This window comes from Elgaria multicarinata, chromosome 10, assembly GCF_023053635.1.
Source record: "Elgaria multicarinata webbii isolate HBS135686 ecotype San Diego chromosome 10, rElgMul1.1.pri, whole genome shotgun sequence".
Classification (NCBI taxonomy): domain Eukaryota; kingdom Metazoa; phylum Chordata; class Lepidosauria; order Squamata; family Anguidae; genus Elgaria; species Elgaria multicarinata.
Genome location: NC_086180.1, coordinates 25,242,188 through 25,259,107, shown reverse-complemented (window position 1 = coordinate 25,259,107; position 16,920 = coordinate 25,242,188). Strand labels below are relative to the sequence as shown.

The 16,920-nt window shown below is 40.8% G+C and overlaps 1 protein-coding gene across 1 annotated transcript; it reads left to right on the top strand.

The window, feature by feature from the left end:
- The first annotated feature begins 782 nt into the window (after nt 1-782).
- Nucleotides 783-15,667, top strand: EIF4E (eukaryotic translation initiation factor 4E). The gene is made up of 7 exons (XM_063135497.1): nt 783-837; nt 4,454-4,560; nt 7,326-7,421; nt 8,585-8,648; nt 9,057-9,170; nt 12,325-12,464; nt 14,617-15,667. Exons 1-7 carry the CDS (start codon nt 820-822, stop codon nt 14,729-14,731), a joined length of 654 nt encoding a protein of 217 aa, XP_062991567.1. The 5' UTR covers nt 783-819; the 3' UTR covers nt 14,732-15,667.
- The last annotated feature ends 1,253 nt before the right edge of the window (nt 15,668-16,920 follow it).

Sequence of the window (16,920 nt, the reverse complement as noted above, 5' to 3'; positions counted from 1 at the left end):
CCAGCATTTCCCCAGCCAGCCATCTTGTTTTCTGCCTAAACATGCATAGGATTGTGCTATTAAGCTTTGGTAACTTTAGCCATTAAAAAAACAACTTAAGATATTTCTGTGTGTTTTGTCTGCTTCGTGTAAGCAAATCAAGAAAGACAGGATGCCTTGTCGAATTAGATGGCGAAGATCCGTAGATGTTGTCCGTCCAGGAGCATAGAACTATAAGTTATGTGTGAAACATGAGGGAAATACAGTGACTGATAGCTCGTCTGTTGCCCGTTTCTCTCCCCTCATCTGTTTTGGATGAGGAGATGAATGACGGTGACTTGAAGGACGCGGAGGAGTTTACATCACACATGCTGACACCCCCGTGACAAAAAAAAGGGGCGGCTGCGCCGTCAGCCCAGGCATCTGGTGGGGACGCAGCCACGTCCCACCCTGAGGCTACTTCTGCAGTTGCAGTTTTCAGACTCCAGGGGTCACTTTTCCCTGCTGAGCAACGTCGCCTCAGCCTGACATGCCCCTGTCTGCCTTTCCCACGTGACTGTCTCTCCTGTAAGGGGGAGGCAGGGAGGGAGGAGAGGGGAAAGGGGGGGGAACCCTTTCAATCAGAGACTACAATTCCCAGAAGCCGTTGCTTTCCCTCTCTCCGGCCTCGGCCACCAACCCCTTCCCTTACCGGCCTAGCGCACGCGCCGAGCCGCCAAAACGACCGTCGCCGCCACGTGACGCCCCGCCGGCCAATCGGTTTCGAACCTGATTTGTTATCCGCCTTCCCCTTTTACCTCTCCCCTCCCCGCCGCACTTGTGCGATCAGTGCGATCTAAGATGGCGACGGTGGAACCGGTGAGTGTCCTTATTCCCGCTTCCTTTCTCTACTCCCCACCCCCAACCCCCTCTTCGCGGTTCTCCCATTTCGGTTTCTGACAGGCAAGGCCTTACGGCCCTGAGGAAATGGTAGTGGAGGGAGAGTACTCTAGGGGGGAAGAGGTGGTTTGCGGAGGAGGAGGAGGAGAAGGGGGGCGGGAGCGGCCTGGGAGTATGTGCCTGTGTGGCGTGCGCGTACGGCGAGCGAAAGGCGCCGGCGTGTGCGATGGAGAGACTTGAGGGAATAATGGAGAGAGGGAAGGGCGGGAGGCCGGGTGGGTTCCGAGCGCGTGAGCGCGACCGGCGGGGGATTGTGCCGTCACAGTTTGGGCGGGGGCGTGGAGGGGCGGCAGAGGAGGGGTCGCGTGATGAGGTGGAGAGAGAGGCTGCAGAGGGCCGGTGTGAGGGGGACGGAAGGGGGATTCAGAGGGAGAGGGAGGAAAGCGGGGACAGGGTCGTCTCTCTCTCTCTCTCTCTCTTTTTCTCTCTGTGTGGGACCTAACTTTTTAAAACTGTTTTTTTTAGCGGGCCGGTGCGCGTTGCGATAGGCTGAGGCGGTTCGAGAGCTCTCACCGCTTGTGCCGGCATCTTGTCCCATCTCTTTCTCTCTTCCCCCGTAACTTCTCGCAGACACGCGCCGGCCTGGCCCGGCCTGCCAGACGCCCGCAGCGTTGAGGAACCGGCAGAGACGCGCCTTCTGTCCCCCCCCCCCGCGGATTTTCCTCTTCAATGCGGCCGCGGCGGCAGCCCAAATGAACCTATTGATCTCCTCTTAAGTTAGAGGTGACAGTGGCCTGGCCGGTGGACTTCGGCTGCTTTTCTACTCTGGAAGGCAACTTCTTTCGGGTCGCCGGCCTAGCGTGCTGCTCCCTTCCTGCATTTCCTCTGTATTTCGTAAGAGAAGCGTGGCCATGGAGAACCCTTAGGCTCGAAGAACCAACTTCCAAGTTCTCCCAGCCTAGTCTAAACCCTTATTATCTGTTCTTTTAATAATATCCCAGATCTACCCAGTTAGAACGCTTCCTGTAAAAGAATATTTCTTCTAATTTAAGCCTCTTTCATACAATCGTCCTGTGCTTGGATAGATATTTTCTCCTCCCCTTCCTGCTGTCCACAATTTTTTGTGGCCAAAGTCTTGTTTGAATCATTTATTGCTAAGGAAGAAAGTGTTTTTCCTATCAGTGCAACCTGTCCTGATGTAGGTTGAGGGGTAATGTACAAAACCAAGGCTTTGGGGTGTAGTGGTGGATTATGACAGTTTGTTCAGAAGGAGCATCTTTGCAACTCAAAAGCCTCACCATGAACCAAGTGATCTTGTAAATTGGTCCCAGCACTGCATAGGCAGTTGACAAGTTAAACTCCTGGGTTAACGTAACATTTCATTGAAGATACAGAAGGACTGAGGCTTGCCAGGGTGTAGCATGTGTTCAGTATGTCCCTCTGCAGTTGGCTATAGGAAAATGTCACATTCTATTTCTAATATTTTTGAGAGTAGGCATAGTTTTAAAATGTATTGTTTTTCTTATTCCACAAATTGTTCTGAGTAGTACAAGACTTTTCATAAGTGTAGAAGAAACAAGAGTTATGGAATGATCCATAATAGTCTTAAGTACTCTAGCTCTTTCAGAATCTCTTCTGACAGTTTTCAGTGTAAATAAGTCCCTCATTTTTGTCAGTTTCATCAGTTTTCAAAGTGTGTGTGTGTAGGGGACTTTTATCTAAGTACTGGGTTTTACAAGTTGTTAATCATCATGATTGAAAACTTTTTTGGGTTATGTAGTGTAGTAAAGGTAAGTATTAATTCTTTCATACCCATGCCTATAATATACTATTTTAACATGGTCTGTTTCTGAGAGAGAAGGGCAGCCAGCCAGCTAATGCTCATTAATGCTTATATATGGAACAAAGATAGAAAGTTCATCCAGTTATGTTGCAATGTCAGACTATAATTCAAAATTCCACAACGTTAAACTATTAACAAAAAATAATATATGTGTTCTAAAATACTTAGAATATCCATTGTGTGTATCTAACCTCATTGAGTTCAGAGGAAACATTTTTTCTGTTTAGAAAATTTATCATGTGAAGAAACTATAGTTGACAATATGATATCTTCTTAAAGAAAAAGTAAAGTATATTTAAGTATTTAAGAAATAATTTTAAGCTACCTATTCATTTGCCCTAGATCAGCCTTCCTCAACCTGGGGCGCTCCAGATGTGTTAGACTACAACTCCCAGAATGCCCCAGCCTGTGGCATTCTGGGAGATGCAGTCCAACACATTTGGAGCACCCCTGGTTGAGGAAGGCTGCCCTAGATGTTTCCTTGCCACATAACAAAGCTAATATGTAGTAATGACTTGTCAGAGTATGCATCCGTTATTACTCGGACTCCTAGTTGAAGGGGTTATGACTTTATGATGTGGATTATTCAAAGACATCTTTCACTTAAAGAATAGTAGGATTAGATCTTGTAATTATAACCAAGGATGCGATGATACAATTGGTAGTTTCATGTTTCATCAGTTCTCATGCTGGCAATGTCAAATGCTGTTTTTCTGTTTACTAATTCTAATTGGCATAGTTCTGTGTATCATTTGTTAGTCAGGCAATTGATATTTAAATAATAGAGCTACATTGCCAGGTCATCTAACAAAGAATTTTAAAATTGGCTCATCACAATTAGTTTTATTTCATATACTACTTTCTGTTTGCAGAGAGTACTTCTGTATCTGGATCAGAATTTTTAGTCTTGGTATGTTGAGGGACAAGAAAGTGCTGTATTGTTTCCATCCTCCCAAAGCACTGTGAATATAATTTTGGGACTGTACAGAGTCCTTGACAGACTTGGTTGAATCCAAATTAAGGTAGTCTCATTTAGGCCCAACTGATTTCAGTGGGACCTAAGTTAGTCATGACTAACTTTTCACATTTATTTTATTGAGATCTAAGTGCAATTAATTAAAGCTAGAACTGACCCACTGTTTTTGTTTTTCATGCAGATTTCCATAACTTACTGAAGTCTATAATAAGTAGTTATGTATAGTCTTGTGTTATTATTCAGAGGCCTGGTTCAGACAACACACTAAACCATGCTGCTTAACCACAAAATGGTTAAGGGTTAAGCAGCATGGTTTAGTGTGTTGTCTGAACCAGGCCAGAAAGCTGTTTCTCTGCAGATATCCCCATACCAAATCTTGCAAATTAGGGTAGAAAGTGATACTGCTATACTGTCATGCAACCAAGTGAGGTTTTCTATAATAGAAATGGTATGCTAGTAGCGTTGTTCAGAGTTTTGTTGCCCTTTGGGTCTAGACCAAAGGTGGGTAACTTACAGGTCAAAATGTCTGGAGGGCCACAACTCCCATGATCCCTAACCTTTGGCTATACTGGCAAGAGCTGATGGGAGTTGTAGGCCAAAACATCTGGAAGGCCACAAGTTCCCCTGCAACTGACCTAGATCATTTACTTGTGGTATGCGTGAGACTCCTTGCAATGGAATCTATCTGGAAATGGTTATCATGCTAAAAGGAAACTTGTACAGCATATTATATCTGTTTTAATGAAGCAGGTTAATTGCTTATTTTGTTTATGTAGGAAACCACTTCTAACCCTCAAACTTCAGAAGAAGAGAAAACTGAGACATCAGCAAGTCAGGAGATAGTCAGTCCTGAACCATACATTAAGCATCCATTACAAAACAGGTGAGGCATGTTTCTTCTGAACAATATAATAGCATATTACAAGATTGATAGCAGTGTCAGAGTAATTACTGGATGTTTTGGAAAGAAATCTTTTTTAAAATTATATCCAAAGTGGATATGTTAAAAATTACTGCAGTTTTGACTAAAGTTTGAAAATAAAGTTCTTTATGATGGATACCTTTTGAAATAGGAATAAAATGTGGAGTATTCCTTTTATTTAATGACTTCTGAAAAGTGAAAATTACCTTTACAGGCCATACAAACAAGATTCTAAAGCCATAAGAACAGTGGCTAAACAGCTGTCAAACAGGGACCCACAAGCAGGACATGGTGCAACAGCACCCTCCGGCCCCATGCTCCCCAGCAAGTGATATACATAGGCATACTGTCTTTGATACTGGAGATAGTACATAGCCATCAGGGCTAGTAGACATATCTGTGTTATATGTAGGATCTGACTTGTAGAACAGACATACTTGGAGGTTCGTGGAAGGTACCTTGTCTGATTTTTTGGGGGGGAATCCCCCATTTACTCTTGCATCACAGTTCATCCCATATAGCAGCGTCCCTGAATCTTCTGTGTAGTATTTTTGGGAGCTGGAGGGGGTGTTGGGAGGAGAAAGGGGAAGTCTGCTTCTGCCAGTACAGTTGCATACACCTAAAACTGGATCCAACCATTCATATGGATTTACAAATTGCATCATGATGGCACACAGCTCTATCTCCCCTTGATATCTGAACCAGAAGAGGCTGTGCAAGTCCTAGATGGGTGCCCAAACTCAGTAATGGGCTGGATGAGGGTCAATAAACTGAAGCTGAATCCTGGCAAGACAGAAGTCTTGTGGATGAGTGGTTCCTGAGTCCAGGAAATAGGCTCATCGCCTATTCTGGATGGGGTTGAACTCCCTCTGAAAGGTGAGGTTCATAGTTTGGGGATACTCCTAGATCATCATTGTCGCTGGAGGCCGAAGTGGCCGTGGCGGCTCAGTGCCTTTTACCAGCTTCAGCTGGCTCACCAGCTACAGCCTCTTCTGGACAGGGATAACTTGGCCACAGACTGGATTACTGCAGTGCGCTCTATGTGGGGCTGCCCTTAAGACTGCTCTGGAAGCTGTAGCTAGAGCATAATGCAGCAGCTGGGTTGTTGTCAGGAGCTGCCTCTTTTCAGCATATAACTCCTTTGCTGAGGGAATTGCACTGGCTACCTATTGGCTACGGGGTCAGGTTTAAGGTTTTGGTACTAGTGTACAAAGCCCTAAACAACTTGGGACCAGGATAACAGAGAGCGCCTTTTCGATTACCATCCTGCCTGATCACTGAGGTCATCAGAGGGCATGCTCCTGGTGGTTCCACATAGACCTGCCCTCCAATTGGAGTCCACTAGGGGAAGAGCCTTTAGTATAGTGGCCTCTTTTCTTAAAACTTCCTTCCTTTCCCTTTCTAAAAGAGTCGCATTGTTGAATTTTCCTGATATTTTAGAGATGGATTACAGCTGGTAAACATTGTTTTAATGCTCCCATTCACATATAACAGCAGCAAACTTGGTTTAAATAACTGATGATTTGTTCCTTGTCATCCAGCGCCAGATGCTAAGTTAATTGTGGGTTTAACAACCCACAGTTAACCTAACAATTGTAGGTTAACTGTAGGTTGTTTAGCCCATGATTAACCGATAGTGTCCTGTTTCGGATGACATGGAACAACCTGATTGGAAGATGCATATGTGAAATGGTCATGGCATAGACTCTGGCAAATTGTGGGTTATGTGGGAATGGGTCAGTGTAGTGTCAGGTTCATTATGCAAAAAAATCCTTCTAGACAAATATCCTTTGCCTCAGATCAGTGTGACCCTATATAAGCATTGTTCCTAGTTATTCTAATATTTGGGTAGCTCAGAAGTTAAATATAGTGAAGCTGTATTGTATTTTCATGTATGTCTTACAATAACACACCCCAGTTGGTCTTGGTGAAATAACGGTTTAAATATTTACGTGAATATTACAGTTCTTGGATTCTTGGCTTAATAAAATGTATACCTTCATATATCTTGTTCCCTTATACCCCAAACCAGCAAAACAGTGTTGCATGTGCAGCCTGGTACATTCTGCCTCCAGAGCAGTATCCCCATTCAAAGGGGCACATGCGCAGCAGTTAGGGCTGTGTGTTTCAAAACCTTTTTAAAAAGCTAAACTTCTGTCAGTCAGTTCCTTAGTGGGAAGAAGTAGGAATGGTGCATTGAATCCAGCTCTTTCCCTGAACAGCTGAACACTAGTCTTAGCTTTTTAAAAAGCTCTCTGTACATGCACTCCTAGCGTCTGGATCAGAGAGGTTAACTTGTATATATGGCACCTAATTGTGTATATGCAGATGCCTGCTACCACACATATAATGCCAGTAGCTAGATTTAGGCATGGAAGTTCATTAAAGGGCATGTTTCAGTTTATATGCTTCAAATAGATTTCCCCAGGATTTGTTTCCAAAATGGGACTGAATTTAGGATACAAAGGTATTTATAATCCATGTTGTGTTTTAAGCAAACAGTCATTATATCTAAATATAAATACTGTCAGTGTTGGCATCTAGAGCTTCAGTATCATGTCCAGGGATTTGAAAAATAAACCTATGGGCTTTTTGCTATCCACTTAACTTATATTTTTCCTTCCCAATCTTCTTCTATGCTCTAGGATTTTCTTACCATTTAAAATAACAACTATTAACTGGATAGTACTATGTTGTAGCCTAACATGAAATCAATATTTTTTCAGGTGGGCGCTCTGGTTCTTTAAAAATGACAAAAGTAAAACCTGGCAAGCAAATCTTCGTCTGATCTCAAAGTTTGATACTGTTGAAGATTTTTGGGCGTAAGTGAAGCTTTCAGATGCCAGTACCATTCATTTATAAAGTACACATCTTTTACCTTGTAGTATATTACTATGTAGCTTTTAAAACCCACCATAGAAAAGACCTGTACACTAACCCCAGAGCCTATGTGGGAAGTTTACTACTACAGTGTTCAAGCTATAAATTAAACTTAGACTTCCACATTCACATTTCTGTTCATTATGTGGATGACAAATAGAGGAAACTGAGTAATGTGAATGGAAAGGACCCTCAAAGAGTTGGCGAAAGCAGTTTGGCAAATGCTTTAATTCTAAAAGTTAGCATATTAAGTATGCAATCCTATGGGTTTCACCCTTAATAATCATAAGCCCCTGAACTCAGAGGCTTATGATCTTCCTGTGTAGAGTGAGAGAAGTGTGGAGGCAATTGTCACCTCTGCACTTCTCTCGCCCTGCATTTCCATTACACCAGCGATTTTGTCTGCCGAACTGGAGCTGTGCAGAGGGGGGAAGGAAGGAGACTGGGGTGACCGGAGGATTCTTCGTAAGTCAGCTGCCCCGTTCTCCCCTCCCCACCCACAGACCTGCTCTTTTCCCTCCTCTCCAAGTTCACATTTGTGAGCTTGTAGAGGCAGCTGGCACAGTTCTCTCGATGCTGGCTGTGAAGGAGGGGGAAGGAGTAGGAAGCTCCAATTCCCAGCTCTGAGCTTGTAGTGCTGTCTACGACCTCGGCAGTGGGACTCCAAACAATCCTATGGCTTTATCTAGGGACCATAGGATTGCTCCCTTAGCATGATTTAGGAAGAGTTCAGGGGATTACATATGGTACCTGCAGATATTTTTAGCTGATGAAGAAACACATTAATGCAGGAGCTAGGAAAACTACAAGCAATCAACTTTAGTGCCTGTGCTATTAAGTATAGGAAACAGATATTTGAAATAATGAAGTTGAATTGATATTCTTAAGTTGTGATCACTGTCATGTGACTGGATTGTAGTTTTGATGTTTGTTTTCTCTTTAATAACAAATGGCTTGTTGAGAATAGGTTTGTTCTCATATTCAAAAACTCAAGTATCAGTTTTAAAATTGTAGAGTGTTTGTATTCTTTAGACTTTTTGAGTATCTCTAATTTTCAGTGATTGTGAGTTTGCTTTTTTAATTGTGCTTTGTTCTTCCCAAATAGGTTATATAACCATATCCAGCTCTCTAGTAACTTAATGCCTGGTTGTGACTACTCACTCTTTAAGGTATGCAGAGTAAACTTCATGGGGTTGGACTTACCTTGTTCAAAATAATTTGGGTTGGATTTACCTTGTTCGAGCTGAGACCAAGCATACTAGCAGCCTTTGCTGTTTGATTTTAGTATGAATCTCACTAGTTTTACCACTCACTGTCTCTCTTTATGTTACTGCCTATAAATACAATACTTAATCTAGTCAGTCCATAAACTTCTCTAGCCGGTAAGATAAGTATTTCCATACATTGACTTGTGTATTGATGTTTAGAAGAAAGCAGTGCTCTGTTTCACACAAGTAAAATCTTAATGCCATGAGGATAACTGGATTCCAAATAGCATTTTAAAATTGAGTTGATGTGCTACAACATAGTCCTCACCATATTCATTCAGTATTTTATATTGAAACTGCACTGTTTAGGATGGTATTGAGCCCATGTGGGAAGATGAGAAGAATAAACGAGGAGGACGATGGCTAATTACACTAAACAAGCAGCAGAGACGAAGTGACCTTGATCGCTTCTGGCTAGAGACAGTAAGTTTGTGTGTGTGTGTGTGTGTGGTTTTCTTGGTCATATTTGAGGGAATAGCTGTTTCCTTAGATTCTTAAAGGTGGGAGGCATGATGCACCAACTCTGTGCAGGCAATGTATTGGTTATGGTTAGACCATTTTGGTTGGACTTCAAGGTGTGCTTATCTTGGTATTTTACAGGTTAAAGAATTATTAACATTACCAACCAAAAAGATTTGTGAAACCTGCTGAATTCTGGAATTATTTCTTGATTGGGGTGGGAGCAATAGGGCAGATGATTGAGGTAACTAGTGTTCTCCTCAAGGGGGGTGGAGTAGGTGGAGTTGCTGCCTTAGCATAGAAGAGCTGAGATTTATGAAACAGGTTGGGAGACAACCTGGCAAATGGCATAACACTCATGCTGAATCTGACTGAGTGTGTCATAGACCAAGGCCTGTTGGATGGATTCCCTCATGAGTAACATAAGAACTATGCTGGATCAGACCAAGGGTCCATCTAGTCCAGCATTCTGTTCACACAGTGGTTAACCAGCTGCTCACTGGAAACCCCCAAGCAGGACATGTGTGCAACATCACCTTCCCACCCATGCTCTCCAGCAACTTGTATACATAGGCATACTGCCTCTGATATTGGAGGTAGCACATTGCCATCAGGACTAGTAGCCTTTCTTAGCTTTATCCTCCATATAAATTTGTCCTGTCCCCTTTTAAAGCCATCCAAATCAATGGCCATCACTACATCTTGTAGAAGTGAATTCCATAGTTTATTTATGCACTGTGTGAAGAAACGCTTCCTTTTATCTCTCCTGAATCTCCCACCACATGAGAAGGAAAAAGTTCTTCCTTTATTATTCACCTGCTCCTGGAGGAACTATCTTTAGATAGAGATGATGTACCCAACTTTAAGCTACTTTTGAATTGCCCTTTTATACAACAACTGTGTAAGCATATCTGGATTGCATCCTTCACCCCATTTCAGTTCAGCTCCCCACCTCACTTTGGGACTGAGATGGCCTTTGTGGACCTGATGGTTGGTGCCTGTAAATAGACAGAGGGGACTCTTTTCTCTGTTTTCTTTTAGACCTCTTAGTGGTTCCTGATACAGTGGACTATGCAATTTTGATTACTTGGCTCAAATGGCTAGTAGGCTTATTTTCTCTGGCTCTTCAGAGGTTCACCTATTTTGCCTTCGTCCTAGTGCACTGAATGGCCCCGTTCACATGTAACAATGGCAAATCATGGATTAATTTACTAACCTGCTAACCTTTAGTTTCACTGTGGGTTGTATAATCCAGAATTAACCTATAGGCTGGGTTCATGCAACACAATAACTCACACTCAAGGGTTGAGTGTGGGTTATCATGTTGTTTGGTAACACAGTCTGTAGGTTAATTCTGGGTTGAGTGGGTTGTTGCTGAACCATGACTTATTGTATTGTCTGAACCCAGTCTTTGTGTCCAGGTTCGGATGTCACATAGCAACCTCAAAATGGTTGTGGAATGTGACCAGCATGTTCTGTAGCAAATTGTAGATTAATTAATTAATTGCATGCAAATTGGATTATTGCTACCTCAACCCTGTCTGGTTAGACAATATGATGTTTCATGAGGCTCAGTTTATTACCAATACTTTTTAACATGTATGAAAATGCTAGGAGCGATCATCTGGAACTTGGGTATCATCAATACCCTGATAACACCCAGCTCTATATAATAATCAGGGCTTGGAGGCTGTGGATGAGGTAAAGCAGCTAAAATTGTTTTGAGGCCAGAAGGAGGTAGTGTGAAAGCTCTGGAATAGGTTGTCCTTGTGTCCAGTGAAAGTGGTTATCTCCCAGTCTGATCAGGTTAAAAGCCTAGGCAAGCTCCTGAATCCTTCTCTGCTCCTGTATGTGTGCCCAGGAATGCCTTTTATTAAGCATTTCTTACAAAGATTACCTTTCTTGTTGGAGAAAAGCGATGTTGACATGATCCCTTTTTCTGGTGTTGGCTAATATAATGTAGTTTCTGTGGAGCTGCCCTTGAAGATGACTTGGAAGCTTCAGCTAGTGCAGAATGCCATTGCTCAATTCTAGTCAAAAATGGGGAGGCCTTTTTTTTGTTGATTCCACCTAGTGCCTATGGACTTTAATGTCAAATTCAAGCTGTAGATGGTTCCTTTTGTAGGCCTTCAGGAATTCAAACTCTCTCCCATTGTTGCTACCTCAGTCTTCAACTAAAAAAAGGCTCCCAGAACAGCTCACAAAGCCCAGTTGTTTAACTTCTGTACAGTGGACCCTCTTTCACATGCTCACTTCAGGAGAGGTGAGGGCATAAGGGTCAAGGAGCAGAGGCTTTACCACAATTCCCTCAGAGTTATGGAACAACCCTGATGTGGTCCAAAGTTGTATGGTTCTTGATGGCTTATCTCTTTTGAATAGCAGCTAGAGAGGAATTTCTGGTTCTGTAGTACTCCAACTACACATTAAAATGTTTTGTTGGATGATGCTTTGAGTTTTGGAGAGGTGAACAAATGTTTTCAAACATATGAAGATTACTGAAGTTACATAGGATTTACGTAGCTCTAGTCATATGTTCTGAAATGGGTGATCGAGGAGCGGTGCATCCTTGTCTGCCCCACTGTGCAGATGACATCATATCCCACGTGAAGACTGTGGTCATACAATCTATCCTCCCCACCTATCTTTGCTGAGCAGATGCTGGGGCTGTCATTGAAGATGGTTTGGAAACTTCAGCTGGTGTAGAATATTGATGAAAATAGCTTGATCTGAACACATTCCACATGTTCTAGACATCTGTATTTATTACCAGTTTTTTCCTGGGCCCAATTCATAGTGCTGGTTTCAACCTTTAAAACCATTAACTGTCTGGGTCTCAAGTATCTCCGGCAGCACCTTTCCCCATATGAGCCCCTGAATGTCTAAAGATCTACCAGTGAGGTCCTGCTCCAGATTCCTCCTTTTGGGAAGGCACAGTGTCCTCTATCAGAAGCAGTGACTTTTCTCTAGTAACACAGGCCTTGTGGAATGTTCTCTCCTGGTCTTTCATAGGCAGATGAAAAACTTGCTCAGGTTATCTGGGGAGTTGATGTATTGTGTTTTTGTATGTAATTTCATTTTTCTATTTAGGCAGCTTCTCTAAATGTCTTCACTTTTGTAGCTGCTGTGCCTTATTGGAGAGTCCTTTGATGACTTCAGTGATGATGTATGTGGAGCTGTTGTTAATGTTAGAACCAAGGGTGATAAAATAGCAATATGGACTACTGAATGTGAAAACAGGGATGCTGTTACACATATAGGGTAAGTTATGTTGAGTAGCTACAGAATACTATCATCCTTAATGTACCTTATACACTGAGTTGGCTTGGATGTTATAATAAACTGATATATAGCTTCCAGTTTTGATTAATCAGTTTTATTGTTATGTTCATTCCTTAACTATGGTTTGTTCGAAACAAGACAACTTCAAATTAAAGGTTGATGAAGCTGGCTTGTCTCAGCAAACTGTAGCTAAGAATAACCATAGTTTATGGTTTGTTCATAACACTAAACTCTAGAAGCTTTTGCTTCCATTTTTGATTAACCAATCTTGCAGCCATGCAGAATGGGAAGCGTGTGAGCCCAAGGCTTGCTGCAGGTCATTCCTGTCACAATAATTCATGGTTTATCATGATAGCCAGACTGCCCTTTATGCAAGCTAGTCCTATACATATTTTTAGAAGTCTCACTAGACAAATATGCATAGTATTGCAACCTACATGTATTACAGTTTTTTATATCAATAATCTCTTTTCTGTTTTAATACTTGGTCAAAAAGTCCAGTCTGAGATATGTGCCCTTTGAACACACATTCTTATACAACCTTTGTGGAAATACCTTTTGCTGTAGGTTTGAAAGATAAATCCAGACCCATTATTTTTCAGTGAGGTTGAAGGACAATAAGTGAAGTTCAGTTTCATTTCCTTGGAAATTTGTGCTGAAATAGTTAATCTTTCACAAATGCCATATAGTAATGGTTCATTTCATGGACGTTTAACTGTAGGTACTTTTATCAGTTGCAAAAGATTGTCATCGCCTGAGATTGAAATACACTGTACACTTTTGCATTCTATTTGTTACGAAGTGGGGAGGTTTAATTTAGAAAAATTATCTGGATTTTTTGAAAGGAGATAAAATCCATTGAAGCCACAAGAACATGAAATTGGAAATGCTAACTTCTTGATTATATTTCTGCAACTGGTGTGCAGCACTGAACTGTGAAAAAATCTGTGTGATTGGAAGAAGCATTTAATTTGCCTTCCAGCAGGTTGCCCATTATTGAATTTAATGGTCATTGCTGACATAGAAAGTGTTAGAATAAACAAGTTGGTCCATGAAGTTTAAAATGTTATGATCCTGTTGAAAACAGAATGCTAGAACAAATAAAACATGGTGCAAAATTCTGTAAGGTAAGCACACTTAAGTCCCACACAGTATAAATGCATAGGATTGTGTTGGAATAGGGTGTTTTTTTAAAAGGGCAGAGAAAACTTCTTCCCTAAAAAAAAAATCTCACTACTTTTCAGTTGGCCTAGTACAAATGAGGTTTGTGGCACAACTGATTTTACAATGTCTTGAAAATTGGCACTACTGCAAAATCCATCTAAACAAAAAGTGTTACAATACTTTGAGTGTTAATGACTACAGTATTATGATACTTTAAGTTAATGGCTATGACTGCTATTGTGAATTAATAAAGCAGGGTTGTTGTTTTCACTCCGACTGAACTTTAACTACAGCCTGCAAAACACCAGTTTTAGTGAAGACAGTGGGGCTCCTACACTGTTAATAGCAATGCAGAACAGGGAATTTTCTCATTCTTTTGTGATACATTGTGCCTGCCAAAATTCTCTTTCACATAATTATTAAAGGTGAACGAGTTATTTCTTCCTTTTGTATATGGTTTCTCCCTGCCTTTCTTCTTAAAAACCCCCTAAGCTAAAATAAAATTAAATGATGCTACAGATGTTACTTGCTTTATATGACAATGTGAGCCACCGATTAAGTGTTTTAAGGGACATTCAGCATGTGATAGCCCATAATATACATACAGAATATATGATAACATTGGTGGTAATAATAATAATAATAATAATAATAATAATAATAATAATAATAATAATAATAATAATGTATTTATTACCCGCCTCTCCCTCTGGATCGGTAAACTAGAGCTTGCTAAGAGTTTAAAAGATAGTGAGTGCCTTGCTAATGATGTGCTATAATGGAGATTTTTTAAGTTTGGCAGCTGTCAGCTTCAATTATTGTGTGAGTAACTGAGCCAATTTCATACAAAAAATAATAGAAATACCTCTAAAACTTTGCATCAAGGTTTGCATATATGAAAGTATTATTATGCTGTTCTTTTCTGAAGCATAGTACTAAACTGATCTTTTATGTTTTTATTTCTCAGGAGAGTATACAAAGAAAGGTTAGGACTTCCTCCAAAGATAGTGATTGGTTATCAGTCCCATGCTGACACAGCTACTAAGAGCGGCTCCACCACTAAAAATAGGTTTGTTGTTTAAGAAGACACCTTCAGAGTATTTCATAGGAGACTGCGTCAAGCAATCGAGATTTGGGAGCTGAACCAAAGCCTCTATAAAAGCAGAGTGGACTGCATTTAAATCTGATTTCCATCTAAATGTTGCTAAATTTGTGAAAGTCTCATTTGCTTTTGTCTTGTACTTCTGTGTTCCCCCCCGCCCCCCAAACCAACTTTTTGACTGAAGTAACCTTTATCCAATCAAAGAATTTCAGTACAACATTTGCCCCTTGAATCCATAAAGGTCTCCCTAGCCCGCTCTGTGATGTTTCTTAGGAAAGTAACTATTATATTAAAAAAATATCCTGAAAACAGTGCCATTTCTATAGGGGAATAAACTACTACTTTTTTTCACCTTTGCATTGTATGCAATAACATGTTTTGCTGGTTTGAAAGAAGAGTATGATGCATACATTTTTCTAGCAAATCTTTCTTTATACAGCATGATAATTGCTGTAACTGATTCTGATGGCTGCTAGATTTAATTTATTTGTTTCCCTTTCTGATAACATTAGTGATATCCTGATTTCGGTTCTTGCTCATGTAACATTGGTGAAGGATCTGGGAATATGACAAAAGGTTTAATAAACATTAATTTTGTGCATTCTTTGGTAATTATTTTGTAACATCAAAGCTTTGCTACAAGTTTCATGCATTTCAAGTCAAATCAGTGATATGTTTGTGCGATTTCCTGAACATGATTGTGGATTTTTAAAAATGTAACACCATAATTACATTCCTTACTAGAAATAGTATTCCTGTTTTTTGTATCTTATGCTGTATTTTAACACTTTGTATTCCTTAGGTTATATTTTGCTTTGGTTTAAGAACGGCTCAAATAGAAAAGCAGTCCCATTCATATTAAGACAGTGTACAAAACTGTAAATAAAATGTGTACAGTGAATTGTCTTTTAGACAAGTAGATTCGTCCTTTTATTTCATTATACTGAAGTGTTTTGTACTACTTCTGACAAGACAGTCTCTATTATGGCTTCTGTTGTAGTTTACCTTCCAGGAGAGGTTAAGTTGAATTCAAGTTACACTAGATTTAAATAAACTTAGCATTATCCTCAAATGGAAATACATTACTGTGACTACATCTTAAACGAATATGTTCACATAATTGTTTAGTGTATTACATTACTGTCAGGACAGAATACTGAAAAATCGAATGGAATAGCTGAAAGCTTGTCTTCCACTGCAACAGGACAAAACAAAATCTGGAATTACAAAAAACTAGGTGTAAGAAAATGAGCCAGTTATGCATTTATTTGCAGAACCAGCAAAATGGCTTTCTAGCTCTGGAAGTGGTTGATGAGAGAGAAAAGGAGGTTGATGTCAATTGTCACTTAAAGAGGTACTCTGTTAATGTGTGCTGATCCAAAGTATAGACAAAGTAACTGGATGCTGTGACTGAGTAATTCTGGGAGGTTATTTAGCTGGTCTAAATCTGGAAGTTGCCACGACGTCAGTTTTGCTGCCTCACTTTATATTCCCCCACCCCTGTTTGTATGATAAACGTCTTCATGGTGGGAGGCCTTTGCCCAGGTATGTTGATTTTGCCTTTTGGTTCTTGCAAGCTATCTTGCATGAACCCAAATAGTGTTTGGTATAATCCTTTTCTTTCATAATAAAAGGAATAGTTATTGTATTAAAGCAAATGTGGTCTGTAGTAATGCCTAATTCTGTTGAACAAAGCTGTTGCTGCTGCCAGCTAAAGGGATGGGTCTGGAGGTATGAAAGATTTTGTTCTAGTCACACTTCTCCATGGTAATCTGAGGGCTTGGTATAACAAGCTTTCCGTTTGACTGCATGGTTACAAAACAAATGGAGCCCACAATCACTTCCTTAGTCCCCCTCTGAGGACAATTAGATGCAATGCAGGATAGCATGTTTCAGGGAGGGGTTATTTGAGAAATGAACTGATGGAGGTTATAACCTGCAGCGCTATAGACCCAATAAGATTCTCTCCCCACTCCAGTAGAGGCTTTTTTAAAAAGTCATGATATGTCTAGCTTCGTTCTGAATTTATGATTGGTCACACTGATGATGGAATCATGGAAGCTGGCTTATAGGTTCCCCAAACTTGATTTAGAAGTTGCAAACCAGCAATGTAGGGGGTGGGAGGAGATTGGATACAAGCCCAAAGTTCCCTTGAATATGTGGAACTAG